The sequence below is a fragment of the Piliocolobus tephrosceles genome, chromosome 20 (assembly GCF_002776525.5).
Source record: "Piliocolobus tephrosceles isolate RC106 chromosome 20, ASM277652v3, whole genome shotgun sequence".
Lineage (NCBI taxonomy): Eukaryota > Metazoa > Chordata > Mammalia > Primates > Cercopithecidae > Piliocolobus > Piliocolobus tephrosceles.
In genome coordinates, this window is record NC_045453.1 from 35,151,356 (window position 1) to 35,179,347 (window position 27,992).

A 27,992-nucleotide genomic window follows, 5' to 3' on the forward strand; every position below is an offset into this window, starting at 1 on the left:
TTTTTTTTTTTTTTTGAGATGGAGTCTCACTCTGTCGCCCAGGCTGGAGTGCAGTGGCGCGATCTCGGCTCACTAGGAGCTCCCCCTCCCGGGTTCACGCCATTCTCCTGCCTCAGCCTCCTGAGTAGCTGGGACTACAGGTGCCCGCCACCATGCCTGGCTGTTGTATTTTTAGTAGACGGGGTTATGCTGTGTTAGCCAGGATGGTCTTGATCTCCTGACCTCGTGATCTGCCCTCCTCAGCCTCCCAAAGTGCTGGGATTACAGGTGTGAGCCACTGCACCCGGCACATATTTCTTTTCTTTTAATGCCATTATAAGTGATATTAATTTTTTTTTTTTTTTTTTGAGATGGAGTCTCACTCTGTTGCACAGGCTGGAGTGCAGTGGCATGATCTTGGCTCACTGCAACCTCTGCCTCCCAGATTCAAGCCATTTTCCCGCCTCAGCCTCCTGTGTATCTGGGACTATAGGCGCTAGCCACCATGCACGGCTAATTTTTATATTTTTAGTAGAGATGCGGCTTCACCATGTTGGTCAGGCTGGTCTTGAACTCCCGACCTCTGGTGATCCGCCCGCCTCAGCCTCCCAAAGTGCTGGGATTACAGGCGTGAGCCACCGTGCCCGGCTTAAAAAAACTTTTAAAAATGCTGGGGTTTTGATTGGGATTGTGTTGACTCTGCGTATCAATTTAGTAAGAACTTATTTTTTTTTTTTTTTTTAATAGTCTTACTCTGTCATCCAGGCTGGAGTGCAGTGGCATGATCTCGGCTTACTGCAACCTCCGCCTCCTGGGTTCAAGCTATTCTCATGTCTCAGCCTCCTGAGTAGCTGGGATTACAGGGGTCCACCACCATGCACGGCTAATTGCACGGCTAATTTTTGTATTTTTAGTAGAGATGGGGTTTCACCGTGTTCGCCAGGATGGTCTCAAACTCCTGACCTCAGGTGATCCACCTGCCTCGGCCTCCCAAAGTGCTGTGCTTACAGGCATGAACCACCACGCCCAGCCAAATAGTATTAATTTTTAAATTTCAATTTCCAGTTTTTCACTGCTAGTTGATTAAAATATAGCTGATGTTTGTGTGTTGCTCTTGCATTGTGAAGCCTCAGTAAACTCATTCATTAGTTGAGTAGCATTTTTGTAGGTTCAATTGGATTTTCTACATAAACGATCATGCTGTTTGCTAAGAACAGTGGCCTCTTCCTTTCCAATCTAGATGTCTTTTGTCCTTCTCTGCCTTATTGCCCTGGCTAGAACCTCCAGTACTGTGTTGAATGGAAGTGGTGAGAGCAGAAATCCTTGTTTTGTTCCTGGCTTTAGGAAAGCATCTTGTCTTTACCTGTGAGTAACACATTGCTTGTATCTTTCACAGGTGCCCTTTCTCAGGGTGAGGAAGTTTCCCTCCATCTTTGCTGAAAGCTGTTGTTTTTAAAAATCAGGAATGGATGTCAGATTTTGTCAAATGCTCTGATCCCCTGATCTTGAGATGATCACGTGGTTTTCCATTTTAGTGTGTTATAGGGTGAATTATTTTAATTTATTTATTTTTATTTTTATTTCTTTTAGACTGAGTTTTGCTCTTGTTGCCCAGGCTGGAGTGCAATGGCACGATCTTGGCTCACTGCAACCTCCGCCTCCCGGGTTCAAGGGATTCTCCTGCCTCAGCCTCCTGAGTAGCTGAGATTACAGGCATGTGCCACCACGCCCAGCTAATTTCTTGTATTTTTAGTAGAGATGGGGTTTCTCCATGTTGGTCAGGCTGGTCTCGAACTCCCGACCTCAGGTGATCTGCCCGCCTCGGCCTCCCAAACTGCTGGGATTACAGGCGTAAACCACCGCGCCCAGCCCTGTTTTGCTTTTTGAAACAAAGTCTTAGCCGGGCGCGGTGGCTCAAGCCTGTAATCCCAGCACTTTGGGAGGCCGAGACGGGCGGATCACGAGGTCAGGAGATCGAGACCATCCTGGCTAACATGGTGAAACCCCGTCTCTACTAACAATACAAAAAACTAGCCGGGCGAGGTGGCGGGCGCCTGTAGTCCCAGCTACTCGGGAGGTTGAGGCAGGAGAATGGCGGGAACCCGGGAGCGAGCGGAGCTTGCAGTGAGCTGAGATCCGGCCACTGCACTCCAGCCTGGGTGACAGAGCGAGACTCCGTCTCAAAAAAAAAACAAACAAACAAAAAAAAGAAACAAAGTCTTGTTCTGTTGCCCAGGCTAGAGAACAGTGGCATGATCTTGGCTCACTGCATCCTCTGCCTCCTGGGCTCAAGTGATTCCTGTCTCAGCCTCCTGAGTAGCTGGGATTACAGGCGCTTACCACCATGCCTGGCTAATTTTTTTTTTCTTTTTTTTTTTTTGAGACGGGGTCTCACTCTGTCACCCAGGCTAGAGGACAGTGGTGGGAACATGGTTCACGGTAGCTTGGACCCCCTAAAGCATCCTCCCATCTCAGTCTCCCAAGTAGCTGGGACCACAGGCAGGCACCACCACACCTGGTTAATTTTTTAATTTTTTTTTTGAGACGGAATCTCACTCTGTCACCCAGACTGGAGTACAGTGTCATGATCTCAGCTCACTGCAACCTCTGCCTCCTGGGTTCAGGCAATTCTCCTGCGTCAGCCTCCCGAGCAGCTGGGAGTACAGGCATGTGCCACCATGCTGGGCTAATTTTTGTATTTTTAGTAGAGACAGGGTTTTGCCATGTTGGCCAGGCTGGTCTCAAACTCCTGACCTCAGGTGATCCACCCGCCTCGGCCTCTCAAAGTGCTGGGATTTACAGGTGTGAGTCACCATGCCTGGCTGTAATTTTTAAAATTTTTTGTAGAGATGAAGTCTTGCCATGTGTTCCCAGGCTGGTTTCAAACTCCTGGGCTCAAGCAATCCTCCCACCTTGGACTCCCTAAGTGCTGGGGTTACAGGTGTGAGCCACCATGCCTGGCTTCCCTTAACATTTAGGCATGCCCCTTACATATGCATGTATTTATTTATTTATACATATCTGTCTCTCCTTTATTAGTAGCTTACCTTTTTTAAAATTGTGAGATGGAGTCTCACTCTTGCCCAGACTGGAGTGCAATGGTGTGATCTTGGCTCACTGCAACCTCTGCTTCCTGGGTTCAAGCAGTTCTCCCACCTGAGCCTCCGGAGTGGCTGGAGTTACAGGTGCGTGCCACCACAGCTGGCTAAGCATGCCATTCATAATTCTGCTCCACTTTTACTTCCTGCTTGCACTGAATGTATAGACGGCCAGTGGTCTTCTCAGAGCATCCATCCTGTCCTGGACATGCATGTATGCAGCTCTGTCAAATTCCCTAGTATACAGAAGTGGGTTTTTTTCTAGTTTCACTCTGCCACCCAGGCTGGAGTGCAGTGGCACGATCTTGGCTCACTGCAACCTCTGCCTCCTGGGTTCAAGTGATTCTCCTGCCTCAGCTGCCCAAGTAGCTGGCATTATAGGGATGCACCACCATGCCCGGCTAATTTTTGTATTTTTAGTAGAGTTGGGGTTTCACTATGTTGGCCAGGCTGGTCTTGAACTCCTGATCTCAGGTGATCTGCCCACCTCGGCCTCCCAAAATGCCAGGATTACAGGCTTTTTTTTTTTTTTAATCGTACTTTTAATAAACATTTATACATTTCTATAATATATATTTTTATTGTATCATTTATATTTTTGTATTCATATTGTAGTTGTCACATCCGTTAGTTTTTTAGAGTGCAACTTATTATTGAACATGTTTCAAAAGAAGTTTAGCGAGAAAGACAAAAGCCCATGTCCTCAACAGACACCTTAGATTCTTCTTTCCTTCTCTTTTCTTCTCCTGAGCTCAGGCAGCTGTGGCGGAAGAGACAGGACCTCTGCTGGGGCAGCACCAACGCTGGAGCAGGCTCAACAGTCCCCCACTGCCAGTGAGATTCCTGATGGTGACACTGGCCAGGCCAGAAAGGTTCGACATTTATACTAGCTGCTTCAGTGAGGGCATTGATCCTGTCCTCTGTGACAGTCACTTCACTGTCATGCAGGATGAGGGCTGCGTAGATGCAGGTAAGCTTGGATAGAGACCAAGATACGGGCTTGCGGGGCTGCTGGCTGTGGTGCTAAGCGCGGGATGAAATGAGGGCCTCACCCCAGCACAGCCTTGGCTTCCCTGTTCCCCACTTTATTTAGCAACAGCTGAGGAAATTCATATCTATTACCATAAGTGGGATCCTTTTTTTTGAGATGGAGTTTTGCTCTTGTTGTCCAGGCTGGAGTATAATGGCACCATCTCGACTCACTGCAACCTCTGCCTCCCAGGTTCAAGCGATTCTCCTGCCTCAGCCTCCCGAGTCTAGCTGAGATTACAGGTCCACACCACCACGCCCAGCTCATTTTTGTAGTTTTACTAGAGATGGGGTTTCACCTGGCTGGTCAGGCTGGTCTTGAACTCCTGACCTCAGGTGATCCACCTGCCTTGGCCTCCCAAAGTGCTGGGATTACAGGCGTGAACCACCAAGCCCGGCCCTGGATATTTTTTACTTCTCTGCTAAATTTTTTTTCACTGTATGGAGGGTGTTATATAAAAACTGTGACAATAATGGCCTTATCTGCTAATTCTAGCAACTGTTTTAGTTCTGGAACAATTTCCATTGACTGCTTTTTTTTTTTCATTACAGGCCATATTTTTCTGCTTCTTTAAATGCCTGGCAGTCTTTGCCTGGATGCCACAATGTGAGTTTTACCTTACTGAGCGCTTGATACTACTGTATTCCTGTGAATATTCTTCAGCTTTTTTTCTGGGATGCAATTACATGACTTGGAAGCAGTCTGATTCTTTCAGGTCTTGCCTTTACGATTTCTTAGGCGGGACCTGGGAAACATTCAGGGCAGGGATAATTATTCCCCATGACTGAGGCAAGACCTTTCTGAGTACTCCATCCAATGTCTTGTGATTTTGAGTTTGGAAAAGTTGAGGAAAGCAAGTACTATTTCCAGTCCCGTGTGAGCACTGAATAATCTTTCTGGATGTTTTTTTCCCCAGCCTCTAGGAAATGTACTGACAGTACTCTCCTGACCACTAAGGAAGACCCTCTACAGACCTCTGGAGTTCCTTCTGCTATTCTGTCCCTTCTAGTCCTCTGGCTGCCCTGTCTCTGGCTTTTCAGCTAGAGAGAATGTCTTAACCCCCCAGGCCTCGCTGGGCAACCCACACACAGACATAGATGGGAAGGTCAGTTGTGCAGATTTCCAACTGCAAACATCAAGACATCTCCGTACACACGCTGAGGGTCTGGAAAGAGCACACATCTCAGGGCCCGCATGCACAGAGTGGCCTTCCTGAAAGACAACGGCCTCAGTGACCTCACTTCTGACGCGTGGTTGCTGGAGTTCAGTGGAAGCAACAGCAGATACACTGCCCACATGAACATGTGGTTTCCAAGCCAGACAGAACTTGCAGCCTCAGTTCCAACCAGGTCCAGATGTTACACCTTCCCACAGTTGGAATGAAATTGGCCTGACTCGGACGGTGCTGTGTCAGGGATCCTTGGTGCCTTCACTTAATCCTGTGTCCAGCGTGCCTACTGTGTGCAGCCCCATGGGAGCACAGCTCCAGCAGCCCCAGGTCACAGGGAAGACGCCAAAAAGTTCCACAAATCAGTGTCTAATGACAAGCAGATTGTCACGAGAAGTGGGTTCTCTGAGAGCCCTTAACCATATAAGCTGATATGGGCTTGGGTCTGCGAAAGAATGTGGGAGCTGAGACTTGGAGCTCAGTGTGGAGTGAGTACGGCTGTCCAGGCAAAGGGGTGGTGCGGACACCAGCTGTGTTTCCAGAGGCTCCTGTGGCTTAGCCTATGGGGCTGCTACAGGAGAGGCAGGATGTTCATGGTCCTGAGCCTGTCCTTGTGGGGTCTTGTTTCATCTGGAAGACAAAGTTCCAAGTGGACATTTAACTGAGGGACTGCCACACACACTCCCACAAAGGTGGGGTAGGGGCGACTCTGAGATGTTAGTGTCACAGTCTGGGATTTCTGTTTTCTCCATTAACAGACCCTTGGCACCAGGAATGGGCATGGCATCAGTACTTCTGTCAATACTGCTGCGCAGAGGAATGGGATGGGGGAAATTGGGAGGGGCTGGGACAGGGAGAGGGCTGTAGGGTTTGGCCCTAGTTCTGCCACTAGTCTTGGCCAGGCCCCTTCCCTGCTTTCGCTTTTTTTTCTTTTTTTTTTTTTTTTTTTTTGAGACAGTCTTGCTCAGTCGCCCAGGCTGGAGTGCAGTGGCGCTATCTCCGCTCACTGCAAGCTCCGCCTCCCGGGTTCCCGCCATTCTCCTGCCTCAGCCTCCCAAGCAGCTGGGACTATAGGCGCCCGCCACCTCGCCCGGCTAATTTTTTGCATTTTTAGTAGAAACGGGGTTTCACCGTGTTAGCCAGGATGGTCTGGATCTCCTGACCTCGTGATCCGCCCGCCTCGGCCTCCCAAAGTGCTGGGATTACAGGCGTGAGCCACCGCGCCCGGCGCCTTGTTTTTTTTTCTGAGACAGTTTCATTCTTGTTCTCCAGGCTGGAGTGCAGTGGTGTAATCTCGGCTCACTGCAACCTCTGCCTCCCGGGTTCAAGCAATTTTCCTGCCCCAGCCTCCCGAGTAGATGGGATTACAGACGCCCACCACCACGCCCAGCTGATTTTTTTATTTTTAGTAGAGACGGGGTTTCACCATGTCGGCCAGGCAGGTCTCGAACTCCTGACCTCAGGTGATCCAGTCACCTCCGCCTCCCAGAGTGCTGGGATTACAGGCGTGAGCCACAGCGCCCGGCCACTGGGCCTTAGTTTTCTGAGGCTAGTTCTACATCTTAGGATCATGTCCCCCGCCCAGAGAAGAACCCAACATAGGCCCCGCTGCTCCTTCCGTCTGCAGCTTGGAGCTTCTCCTGGCAACAGGTTCAGGCTGCTAACAAGGCCTTCCTCAAGAACCCACCCACAACCAACGACCACACTTCGTGGGTCCATCTTTGTATCATCTTTACTTCCTTGGAGCAAATTCCCAGGAGCGGGTTTGCGGGGTCCAAGAGTATGCACCTCTAGCACTATGACAAATGCGGCCAAAATGCTTCAGGGAAACGGTGCCCCAGTTTGCATTCTGCTTCCCATGCCCTGCCCTGGGGGTCTGACTAGTGAAACACGGGATGGCAGAGCGGTCGGGTGCTTCTGACCCCGCGATGGGCCGGGACCTTTTCCTACCCTCAGGAACTGTCTGAATTTCTCTTCTGCCGAGTTCCTGCGGGTGTCCTTCGCCCACCGGCTCGAGGGAATGTGGATAGCAGGCACCACGGGAGCAGGCCTCCGCTCGCAGAGGCTCCGTGCCTGGGCAGGAGCACCGCCCCACGCCCCAGGTTGCCGCAGGGTGAGGGGACCGGGGGGCTGGAGGCGCACTATGGGGGGGTACGCCCGTATCTCTGGCCCGGTCGGCAGCGGTCAGCGAGGCTCAGTCCCCGCCCCTTCTCCTAGCTGCTCATTCGGGGCTTCCGAGGCGCTCACAGGGGTCGACTGCGTCCGTGGGGCACAACCCACGGGCTAGGCTAAGACGCCACACAGTCCGACCACCCTCAACGACGCCCCGCGCCCCAGGGTCAGTAGGGCGGATCCTAGAGCCTTCTCCGCCGGAAGCGGAAGTGCGTCAGGGCGTCGGCCGGCAAGAACGCACCGCGCAGACTCGCTGTGGCGGCGTGACCCGGAAGCGCTCGCCGAGGCCCCGCCTTGCCCGCCGATATTTCTGCCGGGTCACTAGCCGCTTCCTTTCTCTCTCGGGCGCAGTGTGGCGGCAGCAGGTGTGGTGCGGGGCGCTGGCTTCGGGCTCAGGGCTGGGGCTGGGGCGGAGGCGGGGACTTGGACGCGGTGGATGGGGTGCGGGGTGCGGTGTACGGCTGCGGCCGTGACCCTAGGGGCGGGTTTGTGCTGGGACCCGGGGCACGGTTCCGGCCGTCCTCACGGCGCCGCGTGGTGACTCCGCAGGCTCAGCCTCGAGATGCAGAACGACGCCGGCGAGTTCGTGGACCTGTACGTGCCGCGGAAATGGTGAGCGCCCCCCCACATGCCCCTCTTCCGTTTTTACCTAACCACCACGTCCCCTCGCCTGCCCTTGTCCCCCCACACCCCTCCTGCCCCTACCCCGCCACGTCCCTCACGTATCCTTCCCCGGACGTTCCTCTTTTCCATGCAGACCCAACCCTCCACGTCCCCTCTTTGATTTTTACCCCCCATGTCCCTTCTGCTCACTGCTCCCTTTCTCCACAGCTCCGCTAGCAACCGCATCATCGGTGCCAAGGACCACGCATCCATCCAGATGAACGTGGCCGAGGTGAGCTGGGAGCCCGGGAGGCGGGAAGGTTGGGATGTATGTGCTGGGAAAGACAGGCCTTCCCATTGTGGAGGAGCCTTTAGGGTGAACGTACAGGCAGAGACTGGCTTTGAGGATTGGTGTTTCCCAAACTTGGGGGAGTGGTTTCTGACCCTTCTCTTTCTAGGTTGACAAGGTCACAGGCAGGTTTAACGGCCAGTTTAAAACTTACGCTATCTGCGGGGCCATTCGTAGGATGGTGAGTGTTCCCTGGGCTTTGCTTATCACTTCGGGACATCGTGGACTTTACCCTGCGCATTTTAGTATGTGATGGTGCTTGAGTAGATTTGTTGGCAAGAGTAGTTTGAGCCAGCTGGACTGGGCTGGTTGCCTGCTGCTTCTTGGGGGTGGACGAGGGGTGCTCTGAGAAAACACTCAGGTAGCAGACCCTGCCTCCCACTAGGAGGTTCCCCCCCATCTCACGCCATAGTGAGGCTGGAGGCTGCCCCTCGGGAGAGGTGGCTCCCCTTCTGCGCCTGTTTCCACTCGCTTAGCCGGGGAGAGACACAGGCTGGTGGTGCAGCTGACCTTCTGTCATTTCAAGCAGCCGGAGTGGAAATATTCTTAGTGTGCTTTTTTTCCTTAAGGGTGAGTCAGATGATTCCATTCTCCGATTGGCCAAGGCCGACGGCATCGTCTCAAAGTAAGGTTGGGGGCTCACATTTGGGCAGAGTGAGTGGACTAGGGCTGCTCCAGAGGCGTGGTCTTAACGTTGTCCTTTTCCTCTGGTTCTAGGAACTTTTGACTGGAGAAAATCATGGAAGTGGAATATTTGTCATAAATAAATAGTGAAAACCTACCTGTGCAGGTTCATTCTGTGTCTGTAGGCCCAGGGTTGAGGTTTTGCTGTCAATGGGTGACAAGGGTGGGGTAGGGTACCCAGGTAGTTGAAAGGAGACAAGCTGTGAAACGTATTGCAAAACCGAGGTTTAAAGGATACATTATCCATTTAGAAACATCTAAGATAAAATGACTTAAATGTTCTGAGGTCAGAGACTCACTTATGCACATTGACATCCACAACTGCTACCAATGTGGAAGCAACACCAGGCCTGGTTTTGTAGAGTCACAGCCCAGCTGAACACCTCAGCTCCCGACACCTGGGTGTGTTCTAGGGGATGACACGCTGAGCGTGTAATTTGGTTTAACTACTGGCTTGTTGCAATAATCCTCGAATACCACACAGTGGCAGCTCTTGGCATCATGACAATGGACATACTGAAGGGAAGGCTTCAGATTTCACATAGACCGATTTGGTTAATAACTTTCACTACATAAATACACAAACTTAAATTACTGTGCTTATCAGCCATTTCTTGCTTTCATGTGTAGAAAGAACAATGGAGACGTGTGTCCCTGGAGGGCAGGTTGTAAACTGGAACAGTTACTAGGAAGTCAGTCCCTTACATGCTCATAACATGGGCGAGCTCTTGAGATGGGATCTGGTTGGCAGGAGAGGTTGCTTTTCAGAGGAAAGCTGCCTGGGACCCAGCATGGGGGAGCAGCTTGGAAGTCGAGTCCCCTCTGGGTGCACGTTGGGTTCCAGGGGGTCATCCTTGGCCTGAGGGCTGCTCGATGGAAGGGGATGCTCCACAGTAAATAAGGGCAAAGGCTTTGGTTTGTCCTCATCCTGCAGTCTCTCCTACACACCAGCCATCTCTGGGTCTCAACCCCAGTGAGTGGCTGTGGAAAAGGAGGGCCAGGTGGGTGTTGGCAGCTGTCCTGCACCACTGCTGGGGTCAGGTGGAGTTGCTGGTGGAGTTCTGTGATCACCAGAATTGGCATCCCCTTTCTGCGGAAGCACCAGTCTGCGCAAATAGCATAGAATGTATTGTAATGGGCTAGAGACAAAGTCATCCCAGAGTCCCTCCAGGGCCAGGGAGGTTTAAAGTCATGGCAGGAAAAAGCTTGGTGGCTGAGGCAGTGGCCAGTTTTGAGACCACTGACCCATGAAGAAAACTCAGCAGTCCTTGGTTATTCAGTGTTTTGATGAGGCAGCTAGCTGGAGTGCTGGACCATGTAAAATTTGTTGCAAGAACTTTAGACAGATGTGGAAAAGCTAAGATGGGGCCCTGCACAGAAGGGACATTGACCACCACTTGGAGTCCTTTTAGCATGGTGGGCTGCCCTGGCTGAGGTGGCCAAGACCGCACCTGTTTCCTGCCTCAGAAGAAAAAGACTGATGCACTGAGCCTTTGAGGTTGTGTGGGGCGTGGTCAGTGCCCTCCTGCCTGAGGGTCAAGTGTGTTTTCAGGTCAACTTTAGCAGACCTCATTTAACCATTTTTTGTTCCCTTAAAAAAAAAAGACCCAAAAAACCAAATCCCAATAAATACGTTATTTTTCTCCATCACAATATTGCTTAGAAAAATAAGAGCCGGCAAGCAGCGATTGTCCTGGAGGCCCAGAGTGTCTCCTGGTGAGAGGCAGAGGGTTGAGCATGGCATGGATGGGCAGCTGTCTGTTGCACCCTGTTGGTCTGTAGGACACAAAGGCGTCAGGATTTCACAGTGACACGATGTTTGAAGAACAGAGGTCCAAGAGTCCAAGAATGAGATCAAGATAAATCAGGAGACTGCTCCCGCTAGTTTAACTGGACACCAATAGCTCCATTTGGGACGCAGTGAGGTGGGCGGAGAAAGCTCTGGAGGAACTCGGCTTCGGTGGCTGAGGGAGCCAGCAGCACAGTCGATGTTGGGAGATGCTGCTGAGGAATCCACACCCGAAAAACCAAATCTCCACGATGAATGCCTAAATAAGTTAAACTCAGCCATTTCAGTGTGTTCAGTGAGGTCTAGAAACCCAGATCTCCACCCCAACGCTGTGGTGGCTGCGGTGGTTTACAGAAGGCGAGGTGTGGGGAGAGACACTGCAGCCGGCTCACTGCTACACGCTGTGAACCAAACATCCTGGTGCCAGGCTGGTCTGAGGCACGTGAAAAAAATACCAATAACAAAACCCCACATTTAGTTATGTAAAAATCCAGGCGAATTCTCGGAAATCTCCTTGGAGGGACAGTGCATTTGGGGATGAAAGCAACGTCACTTTCCAAGGAAACAGCAAAGATGCAAAAAGGAGAGCTGTACCAGTGGAGGCCAGGTGCCTCCTGCTGGCGGGTGCTGGGGGCACTGGCAGGAGGCAGCGCGGGGCTTCAATGAGACACCTCCCTGGCTGGCAAGTGCACCTCGGTGCCCTGAGCCTTCTGTGGAGCCTCTGCTAGAACTGCTGGGTGAGGCGCCTGTAATGAGGTAACACTTGGTTCTCAGGAAGATACAGGGCCAGCTCCAAGGCCACGAGCACTGTGAACTCAAACCCGATCAGGTCACGCCTGTTGAATCGAAACCTTTCTTCTAACTTCTGCAGGAGAGAAAGAAGGGTTACATGGGAGCCTTCCCTCTTCCACGTTTCCTGCCCAGCCAGCCCCATCCCAGCAGTGGCCCTGGCTGGATGTCATGACCCTGCCTGCAGCACCTGTGGAACCCAGCACTCACATCAATGAGCTGCTTCACACCGCTCTTGCGCAGGTCACTGCTGATCTTGGCGGCCAGCAGCACGCAGGCGCCGGCGCACAGCTTGCGGTTCTGTTTGCTGAGCTTGCCCTGTAGGACCAGCTTCTCAAAGTACACATAGGCCATGGCCACCGTCACGGGCTCCAGGCTGCACTCCTCTGACAGGCTCCGCATCTCCCGCTTTAAGCTGTGGGTTAAGACAGAAGCCACGTCCCTGGGGCTCTGGCTGGGGCTGAGGAGGCAGCCCCCTGCCACCACCAACAAGGCTCGAGCAATGTGGCTTTGGGCTGCAAGAAACACCACCGTATCCTTCAGGGCGGTACGCTCCACTATACCATGTACAATGCCCAGGGCAGGGTGCAAGGGCAGCGACAGGCAGGCTGGGTCTTGGCTTCCCCCCTCCCTTGGGTGGGCGCCCACAGCAGGTCCCACCTGTGCCTGGTGGGTGGAGCCACAGAGGACAGGCCCTGCTCTTGGTGGGCGGCAGTGGCCTCTGATGAGGGGCAGTTTTAGGAAGAGCCTTGAAGGGAGGTGCCGGGGTGTGGGGTGAGCCACCCTCTGGAACACTGGGGCAGAGGCCAGGCAGGGCAGGCCCCCAGTACGGGGCCGTGGCCAGGAGTCCAAAGTGAGCCCAGCAGTTCTGCTGCCTTCGGCTCACTTTCCTCTGGTCACAGGAGTTCTCAGTATGGCAAGATGTGAGAGCAGAGGCTCATGGATGGTCTTGGTGAGCACCCAGCATGCCTGGACGGGGGAGCTTTGTGGGCCAGGGGAAGGGCCACGGAACCTGCTCAGTCAAATAGCACACACTGGGAGCGGCCGGGCACAAGAGAGGCCTTGTCCCGCTCGAGCTTTACAAAGATCCTGGGCTGCTGCGAGGGTCTGGCTGAGAGGCCCGGTGGTGTGTGGGGGGATGAAGTGTGATGGGGCCGCGGGGGGCCTGGCTTGGTGGGCGGTGGAGGTTGGGGACCTGCTGCTGGGGGCCTGGTCAGATGGCGGGAGGGGGTTGAGGACGGGCAGCGGCTAGACTTGTCAAGCTGGAGAGAGAATCTACCAGAAACTGGAGAGGCTGGCAGAGCCTCCCAGGACGATGAGATGGTCTGAGAGGGTGTCCTCACCTCCTGATTTTGCTCAGCGTCAGTTTGACGTGTGGGAACTTCTCCCTGAAGGTCTCGTTCATGTCCTTTTTGAGGTCTGAGGGCTTCACATATTCTATCACTGTGGTCTGCAACAGACAGTGGACAGGGTTGGGCTGGCCCCTTCCACAGTCCATGGGTCCCACCTGCCCGGTACCACAATGGATTTCTTACCATCCTGGGTTTGCAAACATGCATAAGATGTGGCTTGAGAGGCCCCGAATCTCTGAGAACGGCTCAAGAGAGAACCCCAGAGCCCATGCATGCTTGGTGTGGGGAGAGCCAGGCTGCCAGATGCTGAGGCCTGAAGGGCAAAGGTCGACCCCAGCTGGAGTGGCCAGCACTGCTCCCTGGCCTGCCCTGCACACCACCACTGTCTGTGGTGCTGCAGTCTGGGATGGGGGCACGTCACGCCCCCGGGGCGGCTTTGCCCACAGCCTGCCCTGCACGCCCTGAGTGGGGACAGGTATGCAGCGGCCTGTGCCCAGGCCCCAGGAGAGGGCACTCACCATGTACGACGCAAAGATGAGGACGCGCTTGTGCTTGCCGCAGGGCCACTGTGGGTCATCCAGGAGGTTGGGGTTGTACTCTAGGGTGTCCCCCACATCACTCCCTGTAAGAGAGGCAGCCCCTGACCCACCAGGAGTCTTGAGCGTACCCATCTAGCCCCAAGGTCTGGCAGGCCGGTGCCATGGCGGGACAAGGCCAAGCGGGGGAGGGGCTCCAGGTCATGGTTCTTGTTCTCCCGAAGGGCCCAGGGCTTAGACCAAGAAAAGGATGTCCTGAGAGGAGGGGCCCTCCCCGGAGTCATCTGTGGATGCAGCTCCTCCCCACTGCCCGGCTCAGGCCAAGCCCAGGGCCAGCGATTCGGTGTGGAGCTGTTCCTCTCCTGAGTGGCCGCCTCCTGACCCTGTTCCCCAGGCGCCATCATGCACAGAGGGCTACAGATTGAAAGGGGCTTGCTGGTGCTGCTGCAGTCCCTGGGCCGTGGTTAAGGCACGTGGGCCACCCTGTTCTGGGCGGTGGTTAAGGCACGTGGGCTACCTAGTTCTGTGCTGGCTGGTGCTGATTTGGTGGGGGCAGGTTTATGTCTTGACCCTGGCAGAGTCCGGGGGACACTGGGCCGAGGTGTGGGTAGCAGGCCATGGCTGTCACTCTTGTGTGTGACCAGGGCGTTGGTGGGGTACAGGAACTTCGCATAAGACACGACCTAGAAAAGCAAACGCATTTGGCCTCAGCTCTGCTTCCTGGGACCAGAGGGCAAAGTGAGCTCTGCCTGCCTCCCGCTGCAGGAAGCCCAGAGGCACACGCCGGGAGCCCTGCGTGGCAAATGAAGGGAACAACTCAGATCAAGCCGTTGAGGCTGCGCCTGAGCTAGACGCTGCTTCTCACATAGCTAGAACATTCCGGAACACCACTGTGCTTTATCTGGGTTCTGCAGCCTGTAACGTTCTCCCTGCCTCTGAAGACCACTGACCACCAGCACAGAAGCCGGAGGGTTGGCGAGCCCCACCCTGCAGCGGGGAGGTGTCCAGGAGCACCTGGCTGTAGTGCCGCAGAGCAGACCTCAGGCACGGCCAGGCTGCCGGGGGAGTCTGATGGGCTCCAGGGCCGTGTTCTCAGGGCTGCACGGGCCCACGTCCACTCCACCCTTGCGTTTTACGTGGAGTGAAGCACAGCTCCGTGTCTGCCTCGTGGGCACTGACGTGGGACTGCCCACCTGCCTGCCTGGCCCTGATGGCGCCGGGTGTCTGCCTGCAAAGAGGCTCTTACCTTCCCATCTGCTCCCAGCTCCACGCCTTCCAGCTCAAAGACCATCTCGGAAGACACAGAGACACCACCGGACGGGTGCCTCTGCTTCTGGCTGTCCACCCTCAGGTCACTGCAAACATGGGAGAGGCAAGGGGCTGTGGCCTGCGCCGAACTCAGGCTCCGGCCGCCCAGCCCACCTGTCTGCTGGCCCGAGGCGCGCTCGGGAACAATGTTAGCACAACCCCTCGGGAAAGAAAGGCGGCACTGGTGTGACCAGGAAGGTGCACATCAGGAGTGCTTTCATGGAAGGGGGGGTCTTTGAGCTCCGCTTCCCCAGTACAGACACTGGCTGGTAGAGCCCCCGGGGCAGTGCCCACCTTCACTAGCCCTCCAGGTGCATGTGCCCACGCCTGGTCAGGTTTCTCCACCACTGTTTTTAAGCCAGGGCCACACATAATCCCCACCCTACAGCTGTTTCCTCCTTCCCTGAATTACGCACGGATACAACTGCCTGGATGGTCACAGGGCCATGTGCCTCTGTTCATAGGAGGTGGGATAGCCCGGCCACCTGTACATCGACAGCGTGAACACAAACTGGCCCCTCTGGAGAATGAGGACCTGAAACGGCCCCAGGTTCCTGAGGAGCTTTGGTGGAGGTTGACGTGCTGAGCCTCACATGAGCCCAGGGGCAGCCTGATGGGGACGCAGCCTCACCTGGGGGCACAGTGCCCTCTGATGCCTCCTGGGCCTGGTGGGGACCAGGCCTTGCCTTCTGCCCAGACGCATACCGCGTGCAAGGCAAGGGCTGAGTACTCACCTGATCCTCAGGCCTTCCCCATAGGGCAGGACTGAGAAGGCTGCACACAGGGACCGCTTGGCACAGATGAGCACAATCCTGCAGGGGACAGAGTCAGAGTCAGGGGAGACGGGCTGGGGGCAGGGGTCAAGGTGCTGCTGCTTCCAGAGCTACAGACATTTCCATGGAAAATTCCTTCTGCCTAAATTCAGGTGCCGGGAGACTGCCCATGCTGCCCAAGGGGACTTGGGCCCAGGAGGCCGGGTGGCCAGAGCCACTAAGCCTGGCCCCGCCAAGCTCTCAGAGTGGATTCCCTACAGGAGCTACCAGGGTGCCCCTCCCTGGGACATGGCTGCACATGGGCAGGCACAGCAGTGACATCCTGAAGGCTCCTCCCTGACCCAGTGCAGGTGGGGCTGGCGGCCTCACCTCAGGATCTTGGCTCATTCAGAGATGAGAGGCAGCCAGAGGGGACAGGATGGCGAGGCCAAGGGCTGCGTCAAGCCAGACCTCAGAGGTCCTCAGTGGTGCGGGGCTCAACGCCACCAGAGAGGGCCTGATCCAGGTCCACAGAGAGGCTGGCCCGGAGGCTCCCTTCCAAGGCGCTCGAGCAGTTAGGCTCCGGGCCAGGGAGCACAGGCAGGAGCCACTGTTTCTCCTCCCTTAGACACTGGCTCTGCCCTCCCTGGGCCCAGGGTCTCACCAAGGAGACAACAGCGGGAGAACTTCTCCCCCTCTCTGGCTTGGATGACGGGAGCCAGGGCTGGCGCTCACGTCTGCTGGAAGCTGTATAGGACTGACGGGAAGGAAGGGTCCGTTCAGACCCCCAGTCACCATAAGGAGGATGCCCAGCAGGGGGACTCCAGAAGGAAGAGAGCGCTCTGGACTTCAGGACACCTCAGGACATGCAGTGAGGGGAGCACGGGGCCACAGGAACACCCCCTGACACCCTGACACCCAGACACCCTGACAGTCTCTCAGGGTGCACCTGGGCACGGCCGCGGCCCTCCGCCAGCTTTGGGCAGCCTCTCCTCCGTGCCCCCAGCAAAGCCCAGCCCTCCTCCCCACGCATCTCACAGCCACGCCCGTTTCTGTGTCTCCAATTTTCCTTCATGTCAGCACTGTTGCTGGATGCCGGTGTCCACACGTGGCCCTTCACGTGGAAGCCCAGAGAGGATGACCTCGCTGTGGTGACACCAGGGACCCGTGGGTGCTTGGCTGATGTGGAGCAAAGAGTGTGGAGGGGAGGAGGGTCCGCCTCTAGAGGTGTGGGATGTGGAGCGGGCGGAAGTCTTGGGAGCGGAGGGAAGATTGCTTGGCTGACACGGGCAGGACCCTGTGGGCCTCTGGAGGCCACAGCCCTGGCCAGCTCCTGGCTCGGCCTTGTACCTGCTGTTCCTGGTGTCGTACTGCCTCATGTTCTTGATGAAGTGGGTCTTCTTCAGGCCTTTATGTCTTGGTGATCCAGATGTGTGTTTGGTTCTGCAAGGCAAAGGACACAGGTCGCTCTTGTCCTCCCAGGACCCCCTGGCCCCGCAGGGGTCAGTGGCAGCCCGAGCGGAGTTGTAGAGCTCGGGGCAGTCGGGGGCGTGTACCTCTGTGCTGGAGCACATCCCACGGCATCTTCCAGAAACTCCAGGGAGCAGCGCTGGGACGTGACTCGCTTCCTGCAAGGTGACAATGGGGCCTCAAAACAGGCATGGGGCCACCCGCCCAGGCACCACCTTTGTGGCCAGAAACTGAGCGCCGCCCGCTGTGCAGGGAAGGGCCACTCTCCAGCCCAGCTGCACACCCACAGGCCGAGGGGCTTCCAGAGCCCGTGCAGACTGACACGGGGAGCAGGGGCACCGCGTGCCTCGAGAGGTTCCTGTTTCAGAGGCACTGAGCTCTTCTCTGGGGACCAGCGGCCCTGGGGACAGGTTCCTCAGGCACAGCATAGCGCAGCACAGCACGCCAACCTGCCCTGCCCACCAAGGGTCACTCGGCCCCAAGCAGCACCCTGCTGGGGGCACCACCAGCTCTGACAGGCCCATCCCACCCAGCGCTGCCTGAGGCTGGTGCTACCTGCCCCTCCCTGAAGCACAACTTGGCATCGGGGCACCATGGCACAGGCAGGCGGGGGAGGCACCAGGCAGCCCTTGCTTTCAGGCCACCTTCCCGTGGCTCGCAGCTCCCTGCATCAGCCACACCCTCCCACCTCAGCGCCGTCACGGGGGCTCCTCCTCAGTCTGGAACGTTGTGTTCCTGCTCTTCCGGTGGCCACCTCTTTCTGAACTTTTTGGCTCACAGGTGGCCCTGAGGGAGGCTGCCTAGGTCGCGCTATTCTGTGACCTGCTCACGGCACTGGTCACTACAGCAAGGAGGTGTCCCGCCTCACCACCCACCTGCCGTCTGCCTCCCTTTCCAGAGTGCCGGCCCCATGGATGGGGCAGGGTCTGTCCCCGTTCACTGCTGTCCTCAGTGCCTGCCCTCCTGCCTGGACTTCAGGAGTCTCCCAGGTGTTTCCCGTAAGTGAAACGTGCAGGCAGATATTTGTTGGCTGAATGACTGTACAACACACTTCCCTGAAGACCCCCTCAGGACACAATGCCCACTGCTCCTCAGACCCTCGACCCTCAGGACCAAGTGAGGCCATCCTGATGTGGAGACATGACGTGGTTCAGTAACTCTCAGGGCCACGCAACTCCAAGCGCAGAGCTGTGTCTTGAACCCAGGTCTGTCCGGGACTCCAAAGCTTTGTTCTCTCCCTTATACTGGGAGCCATGAACATGTATGCCTGGGCACCAAGGCATTCCAAAAACATAGCTTAGGAGATAAGGTCCAATGCCAGTTGATGCAATGTTGCAGTATTGGAAAACCACTCCAATTGCAATGACAATGATGGGGCGACGTGGCGTGGCACATCTGAGGAGCCTGCCTGCCCTGCAGGGCTGTTGGCCCCCAGAGGGGAGCGGTTGGTGGTGGTGGTGACAGTGGCGGTAGTGATGGTGATGGCGGCAGTGATGGCGGTGACGGTGGTGATGGCAGAGCAACTTGGCCCCTGGGCTTGGCATGGCACGTTCTCAGCGTGTCAACAGTAGCCTTTTTATTAAGTGTGAGCCAATCTGGACTCCTGGGCAAGGGCAGGTGTACTGCTGGGGTCACTTCTGGGAACCCTTCAGGTGCCAGGCCAGCGCCATCCTCAGGGTCCCATGGGCCTTCCCCCAGCAGGACCCTGGCTTACACTCAGGCCCCCTCTCTGGTGGAGCCGGCCTGGAGTCCAGGTCCCCACACCATGCCCTCGCCAGGAGCCTCCCACCGAGAGCCAGTGTTTGTCCCAAGGTGCCGGGTTGGGCACAGCCACAGTCCCACAGTGGGTGCTGCCTGTGCCAGCGAGAGTGCCACAGTCACCACCTCACCAACACTCGACGGCTCACAGTGGGGGTAGTGACAGCCACACCCACTCGACAAGTGGCACAGAGAGGCCTGGCCTTTGCCCAAGTCACACAGCCAGTGTAGTCCTGGTTGGTACCAAGGCTGTCACCTTGAGGCCAACATTGATGCTGTCATTTTTTTTCTTTTTTTTTGAGATGGAGTCTCGCTCTGTCGCCCAGGCTGGAGTGCAGGGGCACCATCTCGGCTCACTGCAAGCTCCACCTCCTGGGTTCAAGCAATCCTTCCTCTTCAGCCTCCCAAGTAGCTGGGATTACAGGTGCCCGCCACCACGCCTGGCTAAGTTTTTTGTATTTTTTAGTAGAGACGGGGTTTCACCATGTTGGCCAGGCTGGTCTTGAACTCCCGACCTCAAATGATCCGCCAGCCTCGGCCTCCCAAAAGGCTGGGATTACAGGCGTGAGCCACCATATTTTATTTTATTTATTTATTTTTTGAGATGGAGTCTCACTCTGTTGCCCAGGCTGGAGTGCAGTGGGTGCCATCTTGGCTCACTGCAACCTCTGCCTCCCGGGTTCAAGCGATTCTCCTGCCTCAGCCTCCTCAGTAGCTGGGACTACAGGCTCCCGCCACCTCGCCCGGCTAGCTTTTTGTATTTTTTTAGTAGAGACGGGGTTTCACTGTGTTAGCCAGGATGGTCTCGATCTCCTGACCTCATGATCCACCCGCCTCGGCCTCCCAAAGTGTTGGGATTACAGGTGTGAGCCACTGCGCCCGGCCCTTTTTTTTTTTTAAAAAAAACAAATGCTGGACTGATTATGGGGTCGGGTCCTTTTTTTTTTTTTTTTTGAGACACAGTCTCGCTTTGTTGCCCAGGCTGGAGTTCAGTGGTGCGATCTTGGCTCACTGCAACCTCCACCTCCCAGGTTCAAGCAATTCTCCTGCCTCAGCCTCCCGAGTAGCTGAGAGTACAGGTGCCTGTCACCACGCCCAGCTAATTTTTGTATTTTTGGTAGAGATGGGGTTTCACCATGTTGGCCAGGCTGGTCTTAAACTCCTGACCTCAAGTGATCTGCCCACCTTGGCCTCTTAAAGTGCTGGGATAACAGGTGTGAGCCACCGTGCCCAGCCAGGGTCAGGTCTTGATAAAACCACCCTAAGTAGAAAATACAGAGTCGCAAGTTAACTTAATACACCTACCTATGGACATCACAGCTCAGCCCAAACTCAACAGGCTCAGAACACTTGCACTTGCCTGCAGCTGGGCAAAGTCATCTCACACATAAGCCTATCTTGTTTTTGAGACCGAGTCTTACTCTGTCATCCAAGCTGGAGTGCAGGGGCTTGATCTTGGCTCACTGCAACCTCCACCTCCCAGGTTCAAGCGATCCTCCCTCCTCAGCTTCCCAAATAACTGGGATTACAGGTGCCTGCCACCACTCCTGGCTAATTTTTGTATTTTAAGTAGAGACGCGGTTTCAACGTGTCGGCCAGGCTGGTCTCGAGCCTCAAATGATCCACAGGCCTTGGCCTCCCAGTGCCAGGATGACAGGCGTGAGCCACCGTATTTATAACAAAGTGGGAAACAGCTCCTGTAATTTGTTGGATACTGTACTGAAAGTGAAAAAGAACGTGGTTGTAGGGGGTACCAAGTACAGTTTGAAGTCAGGAACTTAAGATGTAATTAAAATCTTTTAAAAGGCAAAGGCAGCAAGAGCTTGTTGAAAACAAGCTAGGATTGAAAACAGAAAATCCAGTAAAACGCCTGGTGCCTCACACTGGCCCCATCACCAGACACAGCTGTGCACCCGTCCAGTCCCAGCTGGAGGTAGGGGCAGGGGACCAGCCGGATGGCTGCAGAAGGTGGGTGAGCAGCTGGCCAGAAGAGAGCACTTGGGCGATGGGACCAGGAGGGGATGGGGATGCAGTGGGCTGGCCTGGAGAGTAGGGTGGGTGGGGAAGGAGGAGCTAGGGCAGGCAGCAGGCTCTGAGGGCAGCGGAGGGCACAGCATCCAGCTGCATGCTGAGGGCGTGTGGCAGATGCTGGCTGTCCTAAGAAGCCCGGGTGAGTGAGTGCTGGCCTGTGATGGGTGAGGGTGGGCAGGCTGCCCCGAGAAGAGCCCACCGGAGGCTGGATGGGCAGGGCCCGTACTGGGGAAAGAAGCCGGTGAAGGAGGAGATTTGGGGACTGTCCCCAGATAGGTGTTTGTGTGTCCTGCCCTACAAGGCTGGGCCTGGAGGCCCTGAGGACCAGCCTGTGTGTCTTTCTGGAAGCTCCTTCTCACGGGTAATTACCAGGGGATGCCTGGGTATTTGCATGCCTGGGACCTCATTTGGAGGCCCGTGGGGGCCCCAGCAGAAGCCGGGGGCCCCGTGGCAGCCTGCCTGGCAGTACCATTGGAGCCTCTGGCCCAGGATGCAGAGGAACTGCAGCGGGGAGGCTGACGCTGCTGCCGGCTGGCCCAGCTCCTCCATGATTTTCCGGTCGCTGCAGGAATGATGGGTTTCTCTCCACCATGCTTTAAAATCTGTTCCCAGCGGGTTCTTCTGCAGATTTTTCTCTGTAATTTCCTTCTCCTTTCTTCTTTGTAAGCATCTTACTAGTAAACTAGATCTGCACAGTTCTAGGAGGGAGGCAGCATTCTGACCCTCATTTCACGGATGGGTAAACTGAGGCACGGAGGTGTTTAGCAACTTGCCCAAGATGACATGGCTGGTAAGAAACAGAGTGGGGACCTGAGCCCATGTGGATGGCGGGGGTCTGTACCCGGCGGCAGCGCTCCCGCTGCGTCAGCTGGAACGGCGGCTGCTCTCCGCGGTTTCTCAGGGGTTCATTTTCTGAACCTGGCCCTGTTGCAGGTCACGGTTTTTGGTTTGAGTCCAGAAGACTCCGACAATGCTGAAGGAGGTGCCTGCCCATGGGTGCAGGGCAGGGCGGCCAAGTGGGGAGGACGCCGCTTTGGCCTTCCCTTCCCCTCTGCCTCCACGGGAGCTGGCGCTGAGGGAGAACGAGGGAGGTGCTTCCCTTCCAGAACCAGGCTGTCACAACTGCATGTGTCACCACAGCAGGGCGCTGCTGCTAACGGGATGGGCACTGGCATGTGCAGATGGGACCCAGGCCAGCGTCCACTGCTTGGCTCCTCCGGAGGATGGGCTGGAAACCCATGAGATGGACCCCTGCTCGCCCCGGGTTCCACAGAGAGGTGTCCGTGTGTCTGGCAGACACGGAGAGGATCATGCATGTACAGATGCACCACCTCACACCTAGCTGGGAGCAGCACACATGCCCGTCAGCAGGAGGCAGGACACGCATGGTCGGGGATGGCATGCACAGCATGGCTGCACGTGCACACAGACGCCACGCGGGTGGAGAGGCTCGGCACGTAGTGACACAGGTCACTGTCTCAGTGTGGGGGAGGGGCTGAGGAGGGGCACCAGGGAGCTGGGCGGCTGGCCTGTGTCTCAGCAGGGGAGTGGCTACATAGGGTGTGCCCAGGCACACGTTCCATGTGCTTCACTCATCCTGCATGCACCGGACCCCTCCATCCAAAACATGCCAGGAACAAGCGAGCAAAGCAGAAAGAACGAGGCCCTCAGCAAGGCCCACACCCCACACACTGGGGCAAATGCGGTTTCTGCTGAGTCCCAGGAGGCCCCGCTCCTGCCCAGCCATGACAGTTAGACTGGCAGCGCCGACTCGTGGTTCCCCCCACATGGCAGCGACCTGCTCGAAGCTGCCTCCATCTGACTTTTGGGAAGAAGGGGTTGGGGGCTGGGGCGGCAGGAAGGCTGCCCTCCAGATCTGCGGACACAGCTCGCTCTCAGCACTAAACGGCGGGCCACCAACGCCTCCACCCAAAGTCACGCTCACAGACAGGAAGAGAAATCGGCTATTTATTAAATACTGTTTCTAGTGTTCGGTACATTTCCTTTCCTTTGTAACGGAAGAGATGCCCAGAAGGGCTGAGGCCTGAAGACCCCAGCCCCATTAGAAACCCAAAGCTGTGTGCAGGAGCGGCTGTGAGGCTCAGAGGGCACTCAGGAGGCCTGGCTGGGCGAAGGGGCCATTGAAATGACCTTGGCAGTAGGTCCGACAACGTGAGGATAGCTGGGAGCCTCTGCCGAATGACTGCGCTTCTGTCCCATGGCGTGCCCGCTCCAGCACTGGGGAGACTGGAACCCTCCCTCGCCAGGAAGGCATGGGCAGTGGTGGTGTTCGGCTGCTCCCAGCTCCAAGTGTGGGCAATGGTCTTGTCTCACCACCCCCAGCCCCATCCCCTGGCCTGGGCACCTGGCATGCCATGGACCCTGGGGCACAGCTGTTGAATGCGTGGCTGGTCTTGGGTCCCTGTCTCATCAAGTCCCAGGTGAAGCAAAAGCACCCAAGTCCAGCACTCTCTGTTGCCTCACCCAGCAAAAGCATCCATATGGGATCCGGGGCTGGGCGGAGTGGGAGGTGTCGCGTGGCCTCTGGGTTGCGATGGGAGATGGGCCCCCAGGCTCTGGCCTCAGCTGACCACTGTCAGCTGCTTGCCAGCTGGAGAGCAAGAAACCCCCAAATCAGGCTTGTAAACAAGGCGCCAGATGCCAGGCTGAAATTGGTTTAACTTGGCCAGCAGCTTGGCAATGCTGAGTGGCTCCTGGCCCAGACAGCAGCCTGTCCCACAGCTGCAGCCCAGCCCGGGGCCCAGGCCTTACCCCAGATGCATCTCGGCACACACCCTCCAGAACTGGGGGCTCTGCTTGCTGATGGCTGCATGCCGGCTCTTTGCCGGGCCACATCTGTCTGCAGTTCGGGGGAACTTGTTTGCTTGAGGGGATGCCACTCCCACCTCATTAACGCTGTGACACTCACCAAGCGCTGCTGTGGGTTAAACTGTATCGCCCCCAAGAGAGGGTGAAGTCCCATCTGTGAATGGGACCTCGGATGGAAAGAGGGTCTTAGCAGATGTCATCAAGTTAAGATGTCACGGGGTAAGTCCTAATCCAACGACTGGTGTCCCTGTGAGGAAATCACCACGGGGAGACACAGACACGCAGGAACAGTGAGGCGCGGAGGCGGAGGCAGAAAATGGAGCCACAAGCCCAGGAGCGCCTGGAGCCACCAGAAGTAGGAAGAGGCAGGAAGGATCCTCCCTGGAGCCTGCAGAGGGAGTGTGGGCCTCTCCACTGCTTGAGCTTGGGCCTCTGGCCTCCAGAGCTGGGAGAGGCCACGCTGGTGCCGTGAGCCGCCGGGTTTGGGGGAGGGGTCGGTGGGGAGGCGGCTGCAGATGGAGCACCCCGGCACCTGCTCAAACCCAGCTGGGGAGGCCCAGAGATCCGGCTTGCTTTTGGACATTAGGCAATGGCAATGTTAAAAGTGAAAATAAACCTGGCTGGAAGTTCTGTGAGGAAAACAAAGATTCTAATGATTCACCCACTGGCTCAACACAAAGTGCCACACCAGGCTGAGCCTCCCTGGGAAAGAAAAACTATTAGGGACTGAGATGTGACTGTTCCCTGAGCAGCCTTGTTGTAACAGGAGGCTCCATTTGGCTGGGTGTGGTGGCTCCCACCTGAAATCCCAGCACTTGGGAGGCTAAGACGGATCACTTGAGCCAGAGTTTAAGACCAGCCTAGACAATATAGTGACACCCCATCTCTGCTAAAATAAAAACTTAGCAGGGTGTGGTGGTGTGCACCTATAGTTCCAGCTACTTGGAGGCTGAGGCAGGAGGATAACTCGAGCCCAGGAGGTAGAGCTGCAGTGAGCTGTGATTGTGCCACTGCACTCCTGCTTGGGAGACAGAGAGACCCTGTTTCAAAAAAAAAGAGGTTCTGCTCACCTCACACTGACTCCTGCCACATACCTCACTGAGCCCTGGGCACGCATCTGACCTCTGACCTCAGGAAGGCCGTGCTTAGTGGGAACCCGATTCTCAGAGGAGACTGAGGCTCAGAGAGGCCATGTCACCTGTTCAAGGTCACAGAGGTACTGCACAGTGCAGCCGGGATTCCAAGCCAAGTCTTTTCCCAGAGCCCAGGTCAAACCACCACACTCACGAGACCAACATCAGGGCTACCTTCAGGACTTTCAGAATTCTCTCCATTCGCTGAAACCAATTCATCCTAGAACTCCTGAGCCAGGAGCTAGCAGCCCCTTTTGCTGGGGTAGCCACACTTCCCTCGCCCAGCAGCCAGGCCCAGGGAACACAGGGAGAAACGGATGTCCTCACACTGAGGGCTGCCCATCAGGGGAGGGGCCACGGCCCTCGGACCCAAGGTCAGCACCACGAACTTGGCAGCAGAGCCCCAGGAGGGATGCCTCCCCACCAGGAACAGAGTGGGGTTCAGGAAAGACCTGAACAGGGACGTGGGGGCCGAGGAGGAGGGAAGGGAGGAGACAGCCCTGGGTGAGGCAAGGGGTGGGGGCGCTCGGGCCCATGGTGGGTATGGCAGGAGGATCCCAGGCACCCAGCCCATGCCGCGTCCCATCCTGTGCCAGGGATGCCAGCCACAGCGCACCCTCTAGGATCCCACAGGGCAGGGATGTGCTGCACACGGGCAGCATGCTGCACTCAGGACTGTCGCCACGGAGGCTCTGGGCCTGCAGGGGGCGCTTTCTCAGTTACAGGCGCTTCCCCGTAGCATCGCCACGCCCTGCCTCCCTCCACTGGAGCGGGCTCCACTCCACGCCAGGCCTGGTGCACACAGAGGTGCATGAACTCCGTGGAAGGAGGGCCTACGACAGCACCCGGTCTGCCTGGCGTCACCATCCGGTTCCGGACACTCACATGCAGGACTGAGGGAGAAAAGCTGCTTCCATGTCAAACAGCAGGGCCCGGAGTGAGGGAAAAGCCCCGCACACCTGCAGGGCTCGGCCCGCTGGGGAGAGCCCACTTCCCATGGAGCCCACACCCTGGGGCCTTGCCCCTCCGCCCTGGAGCGTCGCCACCTAGTTCCATCTCTCCCGCTTTCCCGAAGGAGCTGGCCATGCCAAGTGCATGGGGCCTGGCTGCCACATTCGGGCACATCCATCCCTCTGCTCCAATCACCCCTCTGACCCTCCCTGGAGCAGTGGCCAGGCATGTCCGTGGGGGGACATCTTGTGGACAGGTCTGGGTCTGCAGGCGGCCTCAGCCTGGCTGCGGCCAGGAACACTTCCAAGGATGGAGTGCTCTGCGACCTGCGTGTGATGCAACCTGCATGTGACGTCATCGTCTTTGAGGACAGAGTGCTGTGTTCTGGGCCCAAACTTCCCCAACCAAAGACCTTAGAGGAACCCAATGCCTCAACCTGCCTGAAGGCCAGGGGTGTGGGGCGACTCTGATGACTTCTAGGTAACCAAGGAGGCCATGCCAGCCCTGACCCAAGAGCTCTGTGTCAGCCCCCTTCGGTGCACACCTGCAGGGGCTGCCTCTGGGAACAGCGGCCCAGCAGGCACTTGGACCTGTGGACAGTGGCTCCCTTTGAAAAGGAACCGCAACAACAAGCAGCCAGTCCTAGGCCCAGAGCCCACAGTCACTCCCGGAGGTGAGGGCTGCGGGGTGGGGTGGGACAGCCCCGGGGCGCAGGAGGCAGGGTCACCCAGGGCCAATGGTCTCTGGGAGAGGACACAGGGTGTCGGGCAGCGAGGGGCCATCTGGGCAGGGGGCACACGCTGGACAGGCAGGGCTCATGGTTGGGGTTGCCCTGGGATGGGCTGAGGTAGTTCCCAGAAATGGACTCAAGGCCGGGGGAGCAATGGCAAACCCAAGGTGTGACAGGCCCAAGGGTACCGAGCTGATAGTGATGCGGGGGAGAGCGGGCATCAGCAGGGAAGTGACAGGTAGAGGAGGGGTGCCAGAGACCAGTGGCTGTGGGATGGGAGGTCTGGCTGTGCGGGGGACTCTAGGAACAGGTGTCAGTGACAGTGCCAGGAGGACCCCAGCCCACTTGCTGCATCTGAGGAGGTGGGCACAGAGGGTGTGGCCCGGTTCAGAGAATTCGAGGAGATGCACAGGGCTTTCCGTGTGTCCCTGTGTCCCGGGCACTGGTACCAGTGGATGAGAGTGGGAGCATGTCCAGAGCCCACAGGGCTGGGGGGTTTCAGGGGTAATAAGGGCTGAGTGAACCCTAAAACCCATTTCAGAGGGCTGACAACGTGGAGTCCCAGACCCCATATCCAGGGGCTGAGAAAATTCAGGGGACAATGAACCCTACGTGTGGGGCCTGACAGGGCCTGAGGAAACCCTCATCGGGCCCAGGAACCCCCAGTTCTGTATCCAGGACTGAAAAGGCCCCAGGTCACCTGACCCCTTTGTCCTGGCCTGATGAGGCCCCAGGCTGACCCTGACCCCTGTGTCCTGGGTTGACAGGGGCTCAGGTCACCTGAACCTCTGTCCAGGGCTGACAAGGCCCCAGGTCACCTGACCCCCTTGTCCTGGCCTGATGAGGCCCCAGGTTGACCCTGACCCTTGTGTCCTGGGTTGATGAGGCCCCAGGTGACCCTGACCCCTGTGTCCAGGGTGGACAAGGCCCCAGGTCACCTGACCCCCTTGTCCTGGGCTGATGAGGCCCCAAGTAATCCTGACCCCTGGGCCTGGGCTGACCCCGCCCCCGTCCCCGTCCCGATCCCTGTACCCAGCGTCCTGGGCTGACCTGGCTGGGCCCCCACTCACCTTTGGCGCTGCCCGTCCAGGCCGAGGCCGGTGGGCGCCTGCGTGGGGCTGAGCAGGCCCTGGGGCGCGGGGGTCCTGGCGGGCAGCCCGGGCAAGCCGGCGGGGGGCTCCGGCGGCGGCGGCACTGGCGGTTCGCGGGCCTCGGCGGGCGGCGGCGGGGGCTTCTCTCCGCCCGGGCCCAGGCTCGGGGGCCGCCCGTCCAGGGAGATGTTATTGAGGAAGAAGAGCGCGGCCTGGCGGCGCCGCGAGTCCCCGCGCCTCCGCAGCGCCTGCGGCGGGGCCCGAGCGGCCGAAGTCGGCGCAGCGGGAGGCGGGGGCCCAGCTGAGCCGGGAGCTGGGCCCGGGGCTCCCCCGGCCGCCGCCGCGGCCATCCTCAGACTGCGCCTGCTGCCGCGAAGCGCCCCGCCCCCT

General features: G+C 57.1%; 2 protein-coding genes across 3 annotated transcripts; one reads left to right on the forward strand and one right to left on the reverse strand.

The window, feature by feature from the left end:
• Positions 1–7,733: 7,733 nt before the first annotated feature.
• Positions 7,734–9,180, forward strand: RPS21 (ribosomal protein S21). 2 transcript variants are annotated; one of them, XM_023183168.1, is made up of 6 exons: positions 7,738–7,812; positions 7,997–8,059; positions 8,279–8,342; positions 8,509–8,580; positions 8,969–9,024; positions 9,117–9,180. In XM_023183168.1, exons 2-6 carry the CDS (start codon positions 8,010–8,012, stop codon positions 9,124–9,126), a joined length of 252 nt encoding a protein of 83 aa, XP_023038936.1. In that variant the 5' UTR covers positions 7,738–7,812; positions 7,997–8,009; the 3' UTR covers positions 9,127–9,180. The 2 variants fall into 2 exon arrangements, with proteins under 2 accessions (XP_023038935.1, XP_023038936.1); XM_023183167.1 differs by having other exon boundaries at positions 7,734–7,812; positions 8,509–9,180.
• Positions 9,181–9,293: 113 nt separating this feature from the next.
• CABLES2 (Cdk5 and Abl enzyme substrate 2) lies at positions 9,294–27,978 on the reverse strand. Its single transcript, XM_023183165.1, has 10 exons — positions 27,582–27,978; positions 17,166–17,237; positions 16,960–17,052; positions 15,592–15,669; positions 14,796–14,904; positions 14,067–14,232; positions 13,532–13,635; positions 13,005–13,111; positions 11,872–12,076; positions 9,294–11,737 (listed from the first exon to the last, which is right to left on the reverse strand). Exons 1-10 carry the CDS (start codon positions 27,950–27,952, stop codon positions 11,597–11,599), a joined length of 1,446 nt encoding a protein of 481 aa, XP_023038933.1. The 5' UTR covers positions 27,953–27,978; the 3' UTR covers positions 9,294–11,596.
• Between the last annotated feature and the right edge of the window lie 14 nt (positions 27,979–27,992).

What these genes read in the sequence shown, in the direction of transcription:
- RPS21 (XM_023183167.1), top strand. Translation starts at nt 8,010, where the DNA reads ATGCAGAACGACGCCGGCGAGTTCGTGGACCTGTACGTGCCGCGGAAA. An exon ending in CTGTACGTGCCGCGGAAATG is followed by an intron (nt 8,060 to 8,278) that starts GTGAGCGCCCCC and finishes CTTTCTCCACAG; the next exon opens with CTCCGCTAGCAACCGCATCA. An exon ending in TCCAGATGAACGTGGCCGAG is followed by an intron (nt 8,343 to 8,508) that starts GTGAGCTGGGAG and finishes TTCTCTTTCTAG; the next exon opens with GTTGACAAGGTCACAGGCAG.
- CABLES2 (XM_023183165.1), bottom strand. Translation starts at nt 27,952, where the DNA reads ATGGCCGCGGCGGCGGCCGGGGGAGCCCCGGGCCCAGCTCCCGGCTCA. An exon ending in ACCAGCCAGCACAGAACTAG is followed by an intron (nt 13,636 to 14,066) that starts GTAGCCCACGTG and finishes CCTCTCTTACAG; the next exon opens with GGAGTGATGTGGGGGACACC. An exon ending in TCATCTTTGCGTCGTACATG is followed by an intron (nt 13,112 to 13,531) that starts GTGAGTGCCCTC and finishes TGTCTGTTGCAG; the next exon opens with ACCACAGTGATAGAATATGT.